Raw genomic sequence first — 16,758 nt, 5'->3', positions numbered from 1 at the left:
TGCCATCATGTTCAGTGGTGTCTTTAAGGCCTTGACCCTCCTACAGCAAGTTCGACATCCGCAATGTGTAAACCGATTGGGCAATAATTTAGGGGCTGGTACAGTGTGTTAAACTATTCCTGGGGAGGTGTGTCTACGGACTTTGTCCAGTGCTCATCTGATGATATGACCCTACCAATAGAAAGCAAACTCCAGCAACATTCTGAAATAAATCTAGATATATTCATTGTTTATTTAATAAACGGTTATCTGTCAAGTGCCAACTACCCAGAGAGCAAAAGGCCAGTGGACCACTGTCAGCTGCACTAGGGGCAGAGCTGGCGGTCAGCTGGCCTTTTGCTCATCTGTATGTCTGGCTGTCCACTGGTGAGTTACAAACGGGCCACTGTTTTGCCTCTTGCTTTAAATAAAAAAATAAAAAAATATATTTCTTCATAAATATTCTCCAACCCTTAACATTTCATAGATGTTCCAAGTGTTTAAACCCAGTCTTACATTGAGTCATTCTCACCTTGAGAGTCTTCTTGTGCCACAAACTTCTGTAAGGCTATGCCAAGGATATGATTTAGACATTTCTGGAATTGATAACATTGCTAACATATAATTTTCTTTATACCCATAACCAGTTAAACTGAAGATGATGGTGGTCTGAGAGGGGACTAGAAGTAGGACACCAAAATCCACCGGTGGACTGATACCGAAGGCTGGGAGGTGCACGCAGCTGGCGTCTCTGGCTCGCCTCTAGTCCCTGGAGGCTCCACTGGCACAGGTCCTCAACAGCCTGACCTGTGATGACTACGGTGGGAAGACTTCTCTGCAGTGGGCTGCTGGAGCGATAAGGCACAAGGGCTCAGCACTGGCTGAGCTACAGTAGCTTGGCTGGCCCACGTTTTTTTTCCTCTCCCCGTGCCCGAATTGGAGTGCCACAGTCTTCGTGCCGAGGGTGATGGCTGCCCCTGATACATCAACATGGGTTCCCCAGTGGGTCAGCAGGTCCAGGCTGATGATGCACAAGTCCTGGATGTCGGCAAAACAGAAATCGTGCACCAGTTCCTGGTGTCACACCTGGACTGGCAGTGGCTTCTTCCCCCTGTTGCCAGCCTTTCCCATGGTTAAGGTCAGCTGAGTGTTGGTTGACAACCATGCTGCTGAAAATGAGCAAGTGGTGCCATGGATGCCAAGTTGCATCAGGGAGATGGAAGCCCCCGTGTCCACCAGGGCCCAGCAGGGTTGAGCATTGAGCTGGCAGGTACAGTTCTTTATGTGACCCATAAGGCCAGAGACCAGAGTGGCAGTCCCCTCACTTCACCGCTCTGCTGTCATTACCAAATGGTTGAGCAGCTTTCGGTGATGGAGCTGGGCAATCATGGGCCACATGACCAGGCCCATCACAATGGTCAGTCAATCAGGGTCAACATCATCTGGTTGATGGAGGCAGTGTCTGCTGGCACCCCGCTAGAGGTAGGGCCAGCCCTCTGATCAGAGTGCCATGACTTTCCATGTCATTAGCAGGAGTCCTCAGCAACTCAAAGCATTGCCCAAGACACCACCTCAGCAGGCCCTATAGACAGGGTCCCAGTGCAACAGCTTTTTCCATCCACTGCAGACACGCTGGCACGCCAAGTCCCCAGTCCTGGCACGGTTATAGCGGGATCCCTGTTGAGGCACTGGGACAAGTGGCTTGCTCCTCTACTGTTCACGGGGTCGGAATACACTGGCATCATCCGCCGACTCCTCCCGCTGGTTCTGGGGCAGGGACACAGCCGGATCTAGCCTTTTTAAGGCTGTTGAAATAATGTATTTCCGCCACCCTGGTGCAGCTCTCCAATTAGTTCTTCAATCTCTGTTCCTCTAGGTGGTGCTCAATCCCACTTCTGACACCAGTGTAGCAAAAGAACAGACTGACGGCTTCTCTTTGGCGTCTTGTTGTTTATTAATGCCACAACAAAGCAATCAGACAACTGATATCGAAGGCAGGGAAGGCAGAGGGTTTTATACGCGAACACAACACAGTAATGGTAGGCATAGACGCTAAAACACAAGGAAAATACACAGTGACATTAACCTTAACATTAACATTACCTCACAGGGAACATGATCCTCAGTTTGAAATGACTTGAGAGGCGAGCATCTTTATAATAGTAACAACATGTGAAATACATTTGAATGATTATCTTCCAATTTTGATTATGTAGCCTACCTTATATTTTACCGTGATTGAGGCGACAGGTTGTTGCTGTACATATCCTGCTTTACAGTAGGCTTGCATGAACATGTCATGCTGCCTAGGCAAAGCCAGACTTGGTTCATGCCCACTTGGCAGCCTCTCACATCTTCATTATAAAAATGAGCCAATCACAAGTGGGCAGATGAGGGATTTCAATCTGCCATTGTCTTCTCACCAATCAGAAAAGAAATTGAATTTCAACCAGAGAGTGACATACACAATGTAAGTGTGCATCAATAAAATACAAATATGTTGATACATTACTTGTTACACATCTGTATGGTCATGATACCTTATAAATAACTGGAAGGAGAGTAGGATAAGGTTCCCTAACCAAGTTTTACTAACTAAGACTATGGCTCAAGCCCTCATAGTTAACCATGCCACTGTTGAAGAGGACATGAGGACATCATATGGCATTTTAACATTTAATTGAACCACACTCCTAATTACATTTTAGATAATATGCCATAATAGCATTTCTCCTAATCAAAATATCTTCCTCACTAATCAGAATGGTAATTAAAGATATCCACAATAACATTCTTACTAGTACAAATTGTATTTTAAGATCTACAACTTTGATTGTAGGCCGTTTTAATATTTAATAGCTAGACTTGATATATATTATTATTATTATATAGATGATAAAACTCAGTTCTTCTTCTTTGTCAAAAAGAGCATATCAGATATCCACAATGACATTCTTGCAAGGACAAATTATGTCACTTCTGCCATTCATGTATTGGGCTTTCAATTTCAGATATCCACACTCACATTTGTGATAACCAGAATGAACATTCAGGGTATCTGCAACAGAATTCTTACTAGGAAAAACTCCCCTTTCAGATATCTACAATCAAATAAGCCATAACTTTACTATCAGATTAATGAAAAAAACATTCTTTGAATGACCAAAAATACACTGTGACCATTTTGTAAATCCACAATTGGTATTATGACTAGTAAAAATGTAATTTCAGAGATCTACAATTAGAATAATGACTAGAAGCAATGCAATTGCAGATGTCAACAAATGGACAAAGTGACATCACTTGTTCCTGGTAAGAATGCAATTCTGGATATCCTAAAAGATCAAATCAATGCCTTAATGGTCATTTATTAGGCCTACTAAACAATATATAAACATACGTAGGAATTATCTTACATGATTGCTGATAGTCTATTAGGCTATTTAACCCACTTTCAATAAATTACGCATAAATAGTGGTTTTCACATAATTGTTTAAAGACACTCCTGACACTTGGTATACAGAAACAGATTTAGCACAAGTCAAGCTCAAACTCAAAAACTAAATAAATCGGAGCCAGGTAATGAACCTAAGTAAACGATGAGTGTAGGTCAGGTCCTCTTGCTATTGGTGGGATATTACCTGATGCTTACGTTACGTGCACTCTGATTGGTTCATACAACTTCCAAGCAGGGCGGGAATGTATGTGGCACGTATGACTATGTAACCAAACTCGCAGAAAATGATGACATTTTTATACTGCAATATCATTTAAGCGGTTTCTTCACTCTTCCCTTTACACATACAAAGGTAAACAGACTGTTGAGCGCGACTGTGTATATGTTTCAAGCAACCAGCTTCAATCAGTAGCCTACGTGACGTTTGGCATCCGTCTGCAGGTCGGCTAACATGCCTAGCTTAATTATTCCAGCAACATAACTGGGCAGCTATCTAAATTGTGTTGGTAGCACGAGCCTACCCTAAATGTAAAGACGGCACATACGTTTGACGACAATGAATGTACTCAGACCTGATGTATATTAGCCATTTAATCTTAGCGTAATGTAGATATGGTCCTTTGCTAGGATATATTCTGCTAACTTCTTAACAGTGCATCTTATATCAAGCCTAATCCCATTAAACGTTAATTTACTAGCTAGGTAAGGTGACTAACATGACAATTTAACATCATCTTGGACGTTGCCAGTTAATAATAGCTAGCTGTAGCTAAATGACTTTGAACTATTCCCCCCTTTACCGTAATCAGAGATGTTCAGGGAGGTGTTTCTGCCCCGGCTGCTGAATACTAAAGGCCTGATATAAACTAACGTAAATGACCAGACAAGTGTTGCACTCATGTGACCCATTGACTACATGGACTAAGTAAGCTAATGTCACCCTATCTGAAACAAGACGGACAAACAGTAAAATACAGTCTCTGAGTGATCATGTGATGGTACAGACATCCCCACAAAATCTTATCCTGTTATGTAACTTTCATCGTAGTTTTCTGCTGTTCATATAATGTATGTCAGTGTTTGTCCTTATAAATGATGGATGAAATGCCAAATAAGATTTCTTAGTATCTTCCATGTTTTTCACGGATTAAATGTCCAATATTGAAATTATAGCTGGCGAGTTTTTGTATCGAACAATTTGTGATCTAAACTTCACACAAGGTGATCTCTTCAACAGGGCGATCATGGCCACTTCTGCTGTGGAGTACACCATAGGTGGGGTGAAGATTAATTTCCCCTGCAAGGCTTATCCCTCTCAGCTTGCCATGATGAACTCAGTGAGTGTATAAAAGTGCCACATTACATAGCATTACATGTTAATATGCAGTGTTGTCAAACACATTAGAATGCAGTCATTGTAATGTGTACATGGACAGTTATTGAAGTATTCTGTCTGAGTAGCTCTGTTGGCATGATTGTCTGTGCTTGGCCAATACCATTTTCAAAAAAAGATGTTGTAACTCTACTCAGATTGTCCGCGGTCTGAACCATGGACAGCACAGTCTCCTGGAGAGCCCAACAGGGAGTGGGAAGAGTCTGGCTCTTCTGTGCTCAACACTAGCCTGGCAGCAGGCGCAGTACGGTAGGCACTACTCAACCTCACACCAGCAGTTTCCACAGGTATTCAGAAGATTTTAATTTAGATGGTTATGTATAGGACAGATAAAAAACACCTGTTGTTTCCTCTAGCCGCCCAGTCTATAGTTAGTTAAATAGATTACTTTATTGACCCCAACAGGGAAATTGCTATGCACTGTCTGTGTAGCTCTGTGGTCCAGGATGGAACACCCTGCAAAAAATGTATTTTAAAATTATGAATGTTTTCACAGCATGATATCACTAGCTATACCTCCAAACGACGTCAGCTATCATGTACGCAAGCTTTTATCATTATCAGCTGAGTGCGTAGTGTAGGCAGGGTTTTGCATGCTTTTTAGGTAGTTAGCTGGCTAGTCTTTTAATGCCTTGTGTAACACATCAACAGGCTACAGCATTATTTCATTGATAGTTCAGTTTGCTTTATGTTATTTGTAGCTGTCCCTCTGCTCATAAATGTTCATTATAAATCCAAATTTTGTTGTGCAAAATAATGTTCATGAACCAGTTGTGGTGGTCCACAGCTAAGGACCCAGCTAAGAGCAGTGGAAGCCCCTCTACAGCCTGTAAGAAGCCAGATGTTGCCACACCTTGCCAATGTGCTTGTCATAGCGGGTTAGCAAGAACAACCACTCCCACCAATGCATCACCAACTAACAAGGTTGTAGTGGACCTCACAGGCCCGGACACAGAAGCAGCAGCATGTAGCTCTCATTCTGCAGAGAAAGGTATTGTGGCAAAATGAGGCTGACGCTGAATGTGATGCTTGATGTGCAATAGATGACTACATCTGTTTGAATACAGTTCAGTACTAATGAGACTGCTTTGTTTGAGAATGACAATGCTTTTTTTACGAGGTGGTGGTTGCGTTCATAATTGATGAGGTTAATTTTCAGATTCATATAGAGTGATCTATTTAAAGGGACATTACATATGGGGACAGTTTAGGCGATTGCATGGTTCGCCCGTTCGGCTGATGTTCCTTTTCTGGCATTCAGAGAAGGACCACCAGGCCAAGAAACCTGCATCTCTTGCCTCGAAGCTTTCCGTGAAGCTACAAGATTCCTTTAACACCAGTGTGGACAAGGATGATGACTTCCAGACCGATAAGAAACGCCTCCGCACTCCACCCATGGACCAGAGGGTAAGGAGTACACTATGTGCAACCACAAGGTTCTCCTTCAACCTCCAATGTGCTGTGTTCAGTGTATATGTATGCGGCCCGTTCCATTGAGAAAAATGACCACAGGAAATGTGGATAGCCGACACTGTAGGCTAATTGTGTTCACTTCAGGCTTTTTGAGCAAATATTTTTTCTTGATTGATCAGGCATTCACAATAAAAGTATTGTTGTTAGTTGTATAGCGACTTAAATGTGGCAGAAAAAAAGATTCAACCTATTGTGAAATAAAATTACAAGTTGTATAAACATCCATAAGCTAAAATCTACTACACATTCTACTACACACTAAATGTGTCAGCCAGCCTGAAAGACACGGAAATGTTTCTTAAATGCCTATCTGTAAATGTCCTTCAGGAGCCCTGGTGTACTCATCCCTTCCCCTTGTTTCCCGACAGACCAGTAAGCGGAGGTGCATGGACCGTGGTGAAGAGCGTGGTGTGATCTTCATCGATGACGAGTCTGAGGCAGAGAGGCAGGTGCCCAGGGCCCACTGCTGGACCATGGAGCTGAGTACCCAGGCCCGAGCACGAGGAGCCCTGCCTTCACCAGAGTGCTGTGTGAGTACTGTGGTCATTCTGTTGTAGATGTAGAAAAAGAGGCAGAGGCGTGAATGGACTTTGTTGATGGGTATAATGTTAGATGCATGACAAAAAAAATACATTTAATACAACATTGATTGAGTTGAACCAGGTTGGGTTGGTTGGTTGAGTCTTTGTGAAATACCTTTTTTAGTCCAGTAGATGGCAGCAGAGTCCACTCTTTCATATTTTCTCCCCTCTGGATTTCATGATGTATGGTACAGAAGAGACAAACAAATATGTGAAATTTTGGTACATGTAATCTGGGCTGCCTGTCTTGATATTAGACTGTTGCTACAGTTTCTTCTTAATGGTTGATTGTTGAACTTGATGCCATGTTTATAAGTGCAAAGTGTTAGGAGCCAGCTTTGAGGAAACACAGGGTTTTCCAGAACACACTTAGAAAGCCTGTGAGGCAGAAAGGCAGCTAATTAAAGGCATTTGGGGCCTCTCATTAATCTGCTGCAGAATGTTTTCATGATCCAAGGCTTTGTGCTCTAAGTTAGCCGAGATGGCGGTGGCAAGCAGCTCGTCATATCATACCTGTGGAAAAGAAGGCTGAGCCTCCCGCTGTGATCCCTATCGCGCAGAAAGGGCCCAGGGCTCAATCAGACGCGCTGTAACAAACACCCCAGGTATGGAGGGAGGCCGCGCTGAAAGGAATCTGTGTCAATGTGCTCACCCATCACACAGGAGAACATATTGCTTACAACGGCCACAAAAGGAGCCGGGAATGACTAGTGTTACACGTTCCTGCGGATTGGCAGACTGTTACAAAGGGGGGTGGAGTGGGGGTGCAGCAGGCAGAGCGGTGGGGGCGGGGGACGGGGTTGTGGGGTCGGCCGGGCCCTTTGCTGGCTGTGGAGAGGTGGGGGAAAGAGAGAAAATGAGAGATAGAAGGTGAGGGAAAAAGAGAGAGAGACGGAGAGAGTGTGGAGAGAGGGTCGCCTCGGGTTTCACTCTCTCACCCGACACCGCGCCTCCCTCCCGTGAGCGCTGACTGACATCTTCAATGGGCCCTTTGAAGCGAGCTCCAGTTTAATTAAGAGGTTTGCCTTGCTTGGCAGTGATCTGTGAAAGCCCGGGATAAATATTGAATGGAACTTCACCCACTGGTGACCGCGCTCGGGGGGACAAACAGGTGCTCTATGGGATTGGGAGGCTTTCGGAGGGGCGGGGGGTGAAGGTGGGGGTCTCTGTGGGGCTCTGGAGGTCTTTGGGGGCAACCATGGAAGAAAAGCGGAGAGGCTGGTCAGCCCCTGAGTACCCCCTGGAAGCTCATTCAGCAGGTAGAGGAGTGAGGAGGGGAGCCGGGGCCCAGCTGCGACAGTGTGAGATTTCACTCTCTCAGGTGTCCCAGCACCGGTGCCAGGCTTCAGAGTACCTCTCACCCCCCTCCCTCTCACCTGGCCGGCTGCTGAAAGCCAAGCCTTCTGCTGGCACCGAGACGCAAGAAGCCACTCGCTGTGCTGCTTCCCTGTGCCGCGCCACCAGAGCCGGCTCGCGGCGGCTCAGCCGGTGCAACCCAACACAGGTCCTGCTCTCTACACCTCGGCTGTGTGAAAACCACGTTTCTCACAGCCATGCGGGCACTCTCGGCCGTCCGGAGGGTCTGTGTGTGTGTGTGTGTGTGTGTGTGTGTGTGTGTCTGTGTGTGTGTGTGTGTGTGTGTGTGTGTGTGTGTGCGCGCGCTCAGCCCAGCCAGAATGAAATGGTGATCTTGTTACACACCTTCTCCAGAGAAAGAGAGAATAAGGGTGAGATTGAGGGAGAGTGAACCTGGCATAGGCCCTTGGCGTGTCGATATCTATACCTTTTAAGAGAACCTAATATGGAGGCTGCCTTTAAGATGTCTAGGAGACGTGGATGCTGCTCTGGCTGGGTCCGTTCAGTGCCACTGCTCCCCTTCATTCAGCACCGCGGCCTGACACGTTAAGGCTGACACTCCCGCACAAAGCCCCCCACTGTTGGTCCCTTATGAAATCTGATTGAAGTCAGTGCTGCTTTATGTGATATGGAGTTAGGGGGTCGAGTTTGGGTGGGAAAGGGGTGTAGGAGAGTGAAAGAATGCGATATTCAGTGCGGATGTGTCCAGGGTGATGGGGCCGGCCAGCGGCGTCCGTTATCTGCATTCCAGGGGTGTCTCCTGGTCGCTCGGAGAGCGGGGGGAGGGCGGCGGGGGCCGAAACGGTGGCAGGGAGCTTGTAAGCGGATAGCCTTGCGTCAGCTGTTTCCTGCGCCGTTGCTGACAAGGGCCCCCATTCACAAGACGAGCCTTCTCTCCCCTTCATCACACATACACACACACCGCACCATCCCCTACCCTCCACCCTCCCACCTTCCCGATGAATAAGTTATTATTCAGCACAGAAAGCAGCATATTTGGACCTGGCTATTTAATGTGTTAGCAGCAGGTAAGGCGATCTATCTTTTTCTCTCTTTTTTTGTTTTGTTCGGGGAGGGGGTCTGCGTGGAGTTGGGGGTGTGGCTGCGTAACTCTTCCACCAAGCCAGTAACCCTAACCCCTCTCTCTCACTCTCTCTCTCCCTTTCTTTCTCCCTCTCTCTTTCTCTCCCTCTCTCTTTCTCTTTCTCCCCCTCTCTCTTTCTCTTTCTCTTTCTCCCTCTCTCTCTTCCTCTCTCTCCAGAGCTCTCTGTTTATTTGGCAAATCAGCACGGCCTTTATCCCTCAGAGGGACGTCTCACCAGGGAGACAAAAAAGAAAGATAGAGAGAGCGAAAGCGAGCGATTGCATTCAGTTTGCATTCAGCTTCCATTCTATCACGCATTGTAATATTTAATGGCAAACAACGGCTGAGAAAGGAGTTCGGGTAACCAGAGCCCACATCCTCAGTGAGGCGAGGGCTAAGAGACAGCTTGATCCCTGGTATTGAGGTGTAACGCGCGCCCTGACTCGGCCAATTGTTTATAAAGGCTAATCTTACCGCCGCGGCTTTAGCTGAAAGGCGGGAGAAGCTGTGGAAAAAGAGCAACAGGCTGAGGGTGTCGATGGTTTGTTATTACTGAGCCGGCTGAACCAGCACTAAGCCCACTGGGCCTTTTCAGCAGGTGCCAATTAGATTCATCGGCAGGGGATCGCTTTTCACCAAGCAAAAATGATGAGAGAAAAATCCACTTTCACAAAAAGGAAACTCATAATTCTTCCCTGTTCAGGAAATGGTTGTGGGAAAAAGACTGGTTTTGCAATCAGTAAGTTACTTTGACCAGATCCTTTTGTGACTCCTAAGTTTTGTATCAGTATTTTAGCCAGTTCCTTGCATTGTCAGTCCTAAACAATCTTGTTCTGTGGTGCGATGAATTTAGTCATGGCACTCCGGTGGGCTGTATGTCAACGGTGCGGTTAGGGGCTGTGAAGGCAGCGTGCCCGCTTGGCAGTTGGCACCGGCCGAGGGCTGACATGAGTGGCTGAGGTGTGTTTGACATGCCGCTCAATGGGGAGAAAGTGGCCCACTTAAAGCCACTCATACAGAATGGGGGATTGGTTACAGCACAGCCTCAGGCCTGTGTGTGTGTGTGTGTGTGTGTGTGTGTGTGTGTGTGTGTGTGTGTGTGTGTGTGTGTGTGTGTGTGTGTGTGAGTGTGTGTGAGAGAGAGTGAGAGAATACCATCTTACCATCTACTGCAATTACGGCCAGCCAATCAGAGTCTTCGGTCTTTGGTCTCCAACAATGGCCGCGTCTAAGCTTTCAGCCTCAGTAGAGGTCACCTGAACCGAGCGCAGCAGCCATCTCCCCCATTGTTTCTGTTTATCTATATATTCACCGGCACAAAAGACCCAGCTCATAAAGCGGAGAGATGGATAGCCCTGTTAACCCCCCCACCCCCCTCTACGGCAGTTTGTTTGCCTGTGTACTGAATGTGTCCTAACGTCCATGTCCTTTCTCTTTGTGTCCTAGTCCCCCGTGTCCTGTTCTCTGTGTCCCTGCACCGAGGCCAAAGGCGGACAGAAGCCCAGGGATAAAGAGAAGGGTCCGGGCGGGGAGGCGGAGAAGAGGAAGATCCCCAAGATCTTCTTTGGCACGCGCACGCACAAGCAGATCACGCAGGTGGCGCACGAGCTGAAGAGGACGCTGTACTCCAGCACGCCCATGACCATCCTGTCCAGCCGCAACCACAGCTGCGTGCACCCGGAGGTGGCGCCGCACGCCAACCGCAACGAGCGCTGCAAGGAGCTGCTCGAATCCAAGGACGTGAGTCGTCCCGCCGAAAGCGAAAAAATCAAACCCAGAGCACGGGGCCAGGGGTCATGAGACATGACGTGACCCATTCCACACACACACACACACATACGCGCACAGTCATACAGGCAGACAGAGGGCCCCTCTTCTTCAGACACTTTCAGGCCTTTTGTCTGCGTGTGTCTGTCAGCATGCGGGGATGTGGGGACCCTCAGTAGAGATGAAAGGGTGAGAGCAGAAGAGTCCCAGACAGTGATGCCTGCAGGGTTGCCTCAGTTCAGCCGGTTCACTAAACACTCACAACACAGCTCACACCGCACAGGTCTGCCTGGTGAGCAAATGAGCAATAGGTCACACATGTTTTTGTGTTCAGAGCTTTTTATGAAAATAGGCAAGTTGGACATAAAATCGGATTTGGTGGTCTTGCGTATTAGACTATGAGGTACTCTGTAGCATTCTTCCTTGTACACTGAGAAGGGCAGGAGCGGTCCAGAAGGACCGGGCACACACACACACACACACACACACACACACACACACTCCACCTCACATTGTTTACACGTTTTATTCATCACATTGTCACACTGTTGTTTCACATTTTCTTTTAGTCATGTAAATCCAGTGCTGGCCCAATTGCATTGACTCCTCACACAGTTTGAGGAGGGCCTGTCTCTGGCTACTATCCCTCAGGTTTCTCTTGTGATTTGTACCATATAGTTCCTCCATTAGTGTGTCTGTAGAGAACCTGAACGGTAACAGCTCGGGTCGTGACCTCTCCCCCCTCTAAGGCCAGGTACGATGTGGTCCAGCCAGTTCAGCCTCTCTTACCCCCTTTTTTGATAGTTGAAGTTCTAAAGTGTGTTGGGGGGAGGGGGCAACCTTTTGAACTGAGATTGACCTCCGCTTTCAACCACTTCAGAAACAGACACCCTGTTTCCTGTACGTCCCCTGTAGGCACGAGTACAAACGCAACACTAATTCCCCCATCCCATCCTCCAGTGACTTGGCTTTTAAGCTCTCTCTTGTTCTCTTTCTCTCCACTGTCTGTCTCTTTTGCTCGTGCTTGGACAAGAGGTGTACGGGGGAAGAAGACAGGCAGTGGCAGTGGATTATCGCGCCACTGTAACACTAACCCCGCAGTTTAAACGTCAGCAAATGAAATCCCTGTCACCCTGAGCTGCGGGCGGCAATTAGAAGTGATAATACCCACCCCCCAAACCCCGAGCTGTCATGTCACACAGAGCTTTTTGTCACTTTCCTCGTCTGGCGGCCTTCAAAAGCACTTTGTTTCCAGTCGGAGAGAGAGAACGAGTGAGAGAGAGAGAGATTTTGTTTTATATTTATCGTCTGCGGTGGCTGGGCTGTGCCAGAGGCAGGGACGGCAATGAAGATCATGGCTCGCATAACAAGCTGCTCATTAGGCTGTCAGTGGAGGTGTCCGCACGGCAACTCAAGCGTGCCGCGCATGACATGAAAGAAGGGCTGAGGTGAACGGTCAGGGCGACGGGGGGGGCTCAGGCTATTCTGCCACGCCAAACCCAACGCCGTCCCCTCGGGGCACCGTCTCTGATGTGCTCCCGCTCCACCCCAGCCCCGACCCCTGGCTGACCAGACAACCCATCCCTCACCTCCCCATCCTCCCCCTGCCCTCTCCACTCCACTGATCGCCTCACTGTAAAGCCCTCCAGACTGTCATGGCAGGCCCAGAGAGCGCTGAAATCAGTGCTGCGAGGCCACTTGTGTGGCAGCGCCTCCACTGGCTTCACTCCTCCGAGCCGGCCGTCATCACCTCCCCGAGGAGGGTGAGCGGGCATCGGAGTTAATCCTGCTCTCGGGCCCCTGGCTAAGCTCTGCCTTACGCTGTAGTACAGGGTGCAGACAGCCAAAGCAAGCTCTCAGCAAGGAGACTTAAGACCTGAGAGAGAGGCTTTATGTACAGTCACTGATGGTGAAACATGGCAAGTGTGATGGTTAGTCCTCGTCATTTCAGTTGAATTAAGCCTTATCCGAGGTGCTCACATTTCAGTTTGTAATAGCGCCACCCTATTTATAAATGTGGTATCTCTTATGGCATGCTTGGCCCCTTTTAACCCTTTAAAACTACAGTATGTAGCCAGCTTGTGGTCTTGTGTTTTTCTGTATGTGTAAAGCTTTGTCTGTCTGTGTGTGTGTGTCTGTGGACAGGGCCACAGCTGCAGATTCTACCACGGCGTGCACAAGATGCGTGAGCAGAACGCGCTGCAGAGGGTGCATGGGCTGCACCAGGCCTGGGACATCGAGGAGCTGGTCAAGCTGGGCACCAAGCTGCGCTCCTGCTCCTACTATGCCGCCCGCGAGCTCATGGCGGAAGCCTGCATCGTCTTCTGTCCGTACAACTACTTGCTCGACCCCCTCATACGCGAGAGTGTGAGTCATTGGGGGTTGGGACCGTGGGGGGGGACTGCTCTAAAAGTTAATCTTCCAGGAATTCCTCAGCTTATGAGAGGAGATGGCAGACGTTATTGTTCTTAGTAATGCATATCTCCCTGCCTGCTTTGCCTTAGACATGAGGTATTCGGGGATGTGTTTGATGTATAACAGTGTCAAGTTACCATTGGTCCTTGTCGAAACTTTCAAAATATTGGATGCTAAGAGTGTTTATTAACATTGTAGCATAGCAACATTAACTTCTATAGCGTTTTAAAATTTTGAGAGCTGTCTGACAATTCCCAGCAATGGTAACAAGACACCGTCACGATGGCTAATGGTAGGATATTCTGTGTACTAGAACATGTCTATGACACGGTTTTTGACAGTTTTCTCTTGGTGGATTCAGGTCACGTGTTACAGAGTTCTCCACACAAACCTCACACTATACACACACACTATGCACACACACTATGCACACACACACACACACACAGACACACACACACACACACACACACACACAGACACACTCTACTAAGCTGTGACCCCTGACCTTCTCGTCCTCCTCATCCTTCCCCCCCTCTCAGATGGAAATCAACCTGAAGGGCCAGATCGTGGTGCTGGATGAGGCCCACAACATCGAGGACTGCGCCCGAGAGAGTGCCAGCTACACGCTCAACCAGACCGATCTGCTGAGCGCCCGGGAGGACCTGGAGTCCATGATGAAGCACGGCATCCGCCCCGTCCACCACAACCCCCTACTGGCCTTCTGCTGCAGCCTCACCAAGTACGTGGCTGCTGATTGGTTCAAAGCACAACATTACTGGTTTTTATTTGTTCTACCATCTTCAGCTGCCATATGGTTTTATTTATGTATTTATATAACTCGACTCACAGTATTGCGTGCTACATTTAGAGAGTTACAGTTTAGCTTCTTGTGCTTGGAGATGCTTCAGCACTTGTAGTGATCTGATGACTTTGTGTGTGTGTGTGTGTGTGTGTGTGTGTGTGTGTCCAGCTGGGTGCAGGAGAGCAGCGGTGCCCTGAAGGAGAGGGAGTATGAGAGCTCCTGTAAGGTGTGGACGGGGAAGGAGGTGCTGGGCATCTTCCACCAGATGGGCATCACTGCAGCCACCTTCAGCATGCTGCAGGTCATACAAGACAGCTCGCCCGGTCCCACACTCTGTCTCTCTCCTCTTCCTCCTTTTTGTGCACGGAGTGATTTCTTCATATCTAAACTCCCTCTCTTTCATAATCCATGCCCCTCATCTTTTACTCAGTTTTCTCTCCTCTCCGTTCAAATATTTTTCTATCCTCTTTGCTGTTCTCTCTTCCTTCCCTTTTCCGTTGGTCTTGTTCTTTGTTTTCTTTCCCTGGCCCCTCTCTCTTTCTTTCCTTACGTTACTCACCCCCAGTCCGCTCTGTCGCCCTGCAGAAGAACCTGGCAGCGGTGTTGGAGAAGGAGGAGCGTGTGGGGATGGTGAACGGCAGAGAGGACACCGTCACGGTCCCCACCATCAGCTCCAGCACCCAGTCTGTCCTCAAGAGCCTCTTCATGGTCCTCGACTACCTCTACAGACAGGAGAGCAGGTGTGTGTGTGTGTGTGTGTGTGTGTGTGTGTGTGTGTGTGTGTGTGTGTGTGTGTGTGTGTGTGTGTGTGTGTGTGTGTGTGTGTGTGTGTGTGTGTGTGTGTGTGTGTGTGTGTGTGTGTGTGTGTGTGTGTGTGTGTGTGTGCCGTCACGTGATTTGCGTAATAGGAAAATTATTGATTTTGACGGATTTCATCTTTTCAGACACCCTTTTCTCTGATTCTAGTGAAGCGTTTCAAACGGTTGTTGAGTCTCTTTCTGTCCCGCAGGTTTGCTGAGGACTACCGGGTGGCCTTGCAGCAGACCTACGCCTGGACCATCCAGCCCGAGGTGCCTGACGCCCAGGGCTTCTTCGGCAGGCCGCAACGCCGAAACAACAGAAACCGAGGCACCCGCACCAAGACCCTCGTGCACACGCTCAGCTTCTGGTGCCTCAGTCCTGCTGTGGTGAGAGCCGTAGAAACACGCCTAAACAGATAGAAGGGTTTAGTTCTGCTGTAGTAAAACACACAGCAATATTAGCTTCTGGGATTACAACATGCATCTGTACCCATCTCTACCTTAATAAGACAATAAGACATCAGACAAGTAACACAACTGGAGTCTGTCAAAATGACAAAAGTGAAATGAATTCTTTGCATGTTTGTGTATGTTCTGCCAGGCCTTCTCGGACCTGAGTGGCTCAGTGCACAGCATCGTGCTAACCTCGGGCACACTCTCCCCCATGGACTCCTTCTCCTCTGAGCTGGGGGCCAACTTCCCCATCCAGCTGGAGGCCAGCCACGTCATCAAAAAGTCCCAGGTCACAGTTCTTATTCTTATAGTCATGTTCACGTACGGAAAGGGTGTCTATCTTTGTGAAAGAAGACATAGATTCACAGATGCACAGGTCCCAGATCAGATCCGTACCCAAACCAGAGACACTCTCTGCTTGAACAGACCAGCCAGTGACTCTTTTACTGACATGCTGTAGGCAGGCCAAAAATGTCTTCACCCTCAAAGAGTTGCACAAATTGGAGTTTTCATTCCATTTTCTTCCACATTAATGTCCGAGGATGAGAGAACCAGATGGCCGGCCGTGTGTGTGTGTGTGTGTGTGTGTGTGTGTGTGTGTGTGTGTGTGTGTGTGTGTGTGTGTGTGTGTGTGTGTGTGTGTGTGTGTGTGTGTGTGTGTGTGTGTGTGTGTGGCTCTTCACTGAGTGTTGCTCTTCACTGAGTGTTGCTCTGTGCCACAGGTGTGGGTGGGCACCCTTGGCACAGGCCCCCAGGGCCGTAAGCTGTGTGCCACCTTCCAGCATGCGGAGACGTTCACCTTCCAGGACGAAGTGGGGGCGCTGCTGCTGCACGTGTGCCAGACCATGGCCCGCGGCGTGCTCTGCTTCCTGCCCTCGTACAAGGTAGGACACACGTTCATAAACTCTCTAGCTCTGTCCTGTTATGTCAGGCGTTGTCCTCATGTATATCTGAACATATATTTTGTTTCAAAAATAAAAATATAATCTGAAATGTCTTTTTTTTTTTTTTTTTAATCCTTGTTGACAAATAAATGAAAAAAACTAGTTTTAAAAGCACTTGCATGCACACAAGTGCCTGGAACTGGCATGTTTCACATTAAAGTACCAGGTGTTCATAAGGATTTAGTGGACAGATTAAAAAGCGTTTATCTGGCTGCAACTTTACCACTGGTGCCTGTTTGCATCGTGCTGC

At 48.0% G+C, this 16,758-nt stretch overlaps 1 protein-coding gene across 1 annotated transcript in view; it reads left to right on the top strand.

Annotated features, from left to right (window-relative positions):
* Positions 1-4,681: 4,681 nt before the first annotated feature.
* The window catches only part of brip1 (BRCA1 interacting helicase 1), a gene marked incomplete at both ends in the record, with an annotated part of 32,045 nt that continues 19,968 nt past the window's right edge, over positions 4,682-16,758 (top strand). The window contains 13 exons of the mRNA XM_080845249.1: positions 4,682-4,774; positions 4,968-5,079; positions 5,618-5,821; positions 6,092-6,237; positions 6,672-6,833; positions 10,771-11,064; positions 13,237-13,458; positions 14,049-14,248; positions 14,480-14,612; positions 14,897-15,051; positions 15,321-15,498; positions 15,713-15,853; positions 16,287-16,448. Coding sequence (XP_080701375.1) covers positions 4,682-4,774; positions 4,968-5,079; positions 5,618-5,821; positions 6,092-6,237; positions 6,672-6,833; positions 10,771-11,064; positions 13,237-13,458; positions 14,049-14,248; positions 14,480-14,612; positions 14,897-15,051; positions 15,321-15,498; positions 15,713-15,853; positions 16,287-16,448 — 2,202 coding nt within the window. The remainder of the gene's footprint in view (positions 4,775-4,967; positions 5,080-5,617; positions 5,822-6,091; positions 6,238-6,671; positions 6,834-10,770; positions 11,065-13,236; positions 13,459-14,048; positions 14,249-14,479; positions 14,613-14,896; positions 15,052-15,320; positions 15,499-15,712; positions 15,854-16,286; positions 16,449-16,758) is intronic.

Source organism: Sprattus sprattus, assembly GCF_963457725.1.
Source record: "Sprattus sprattus genome assembly, chromosome: 9".
Taxonomy (NCBI): Eukaryota; Metazoa; Chordata; class Actinopteri; order Clupeiformes; family Clupeidae; genus Sprattus; species Sprattus sprattus.
This window is presented reverse-complemented; position numbering and strand designations above follow the sequence as displayed.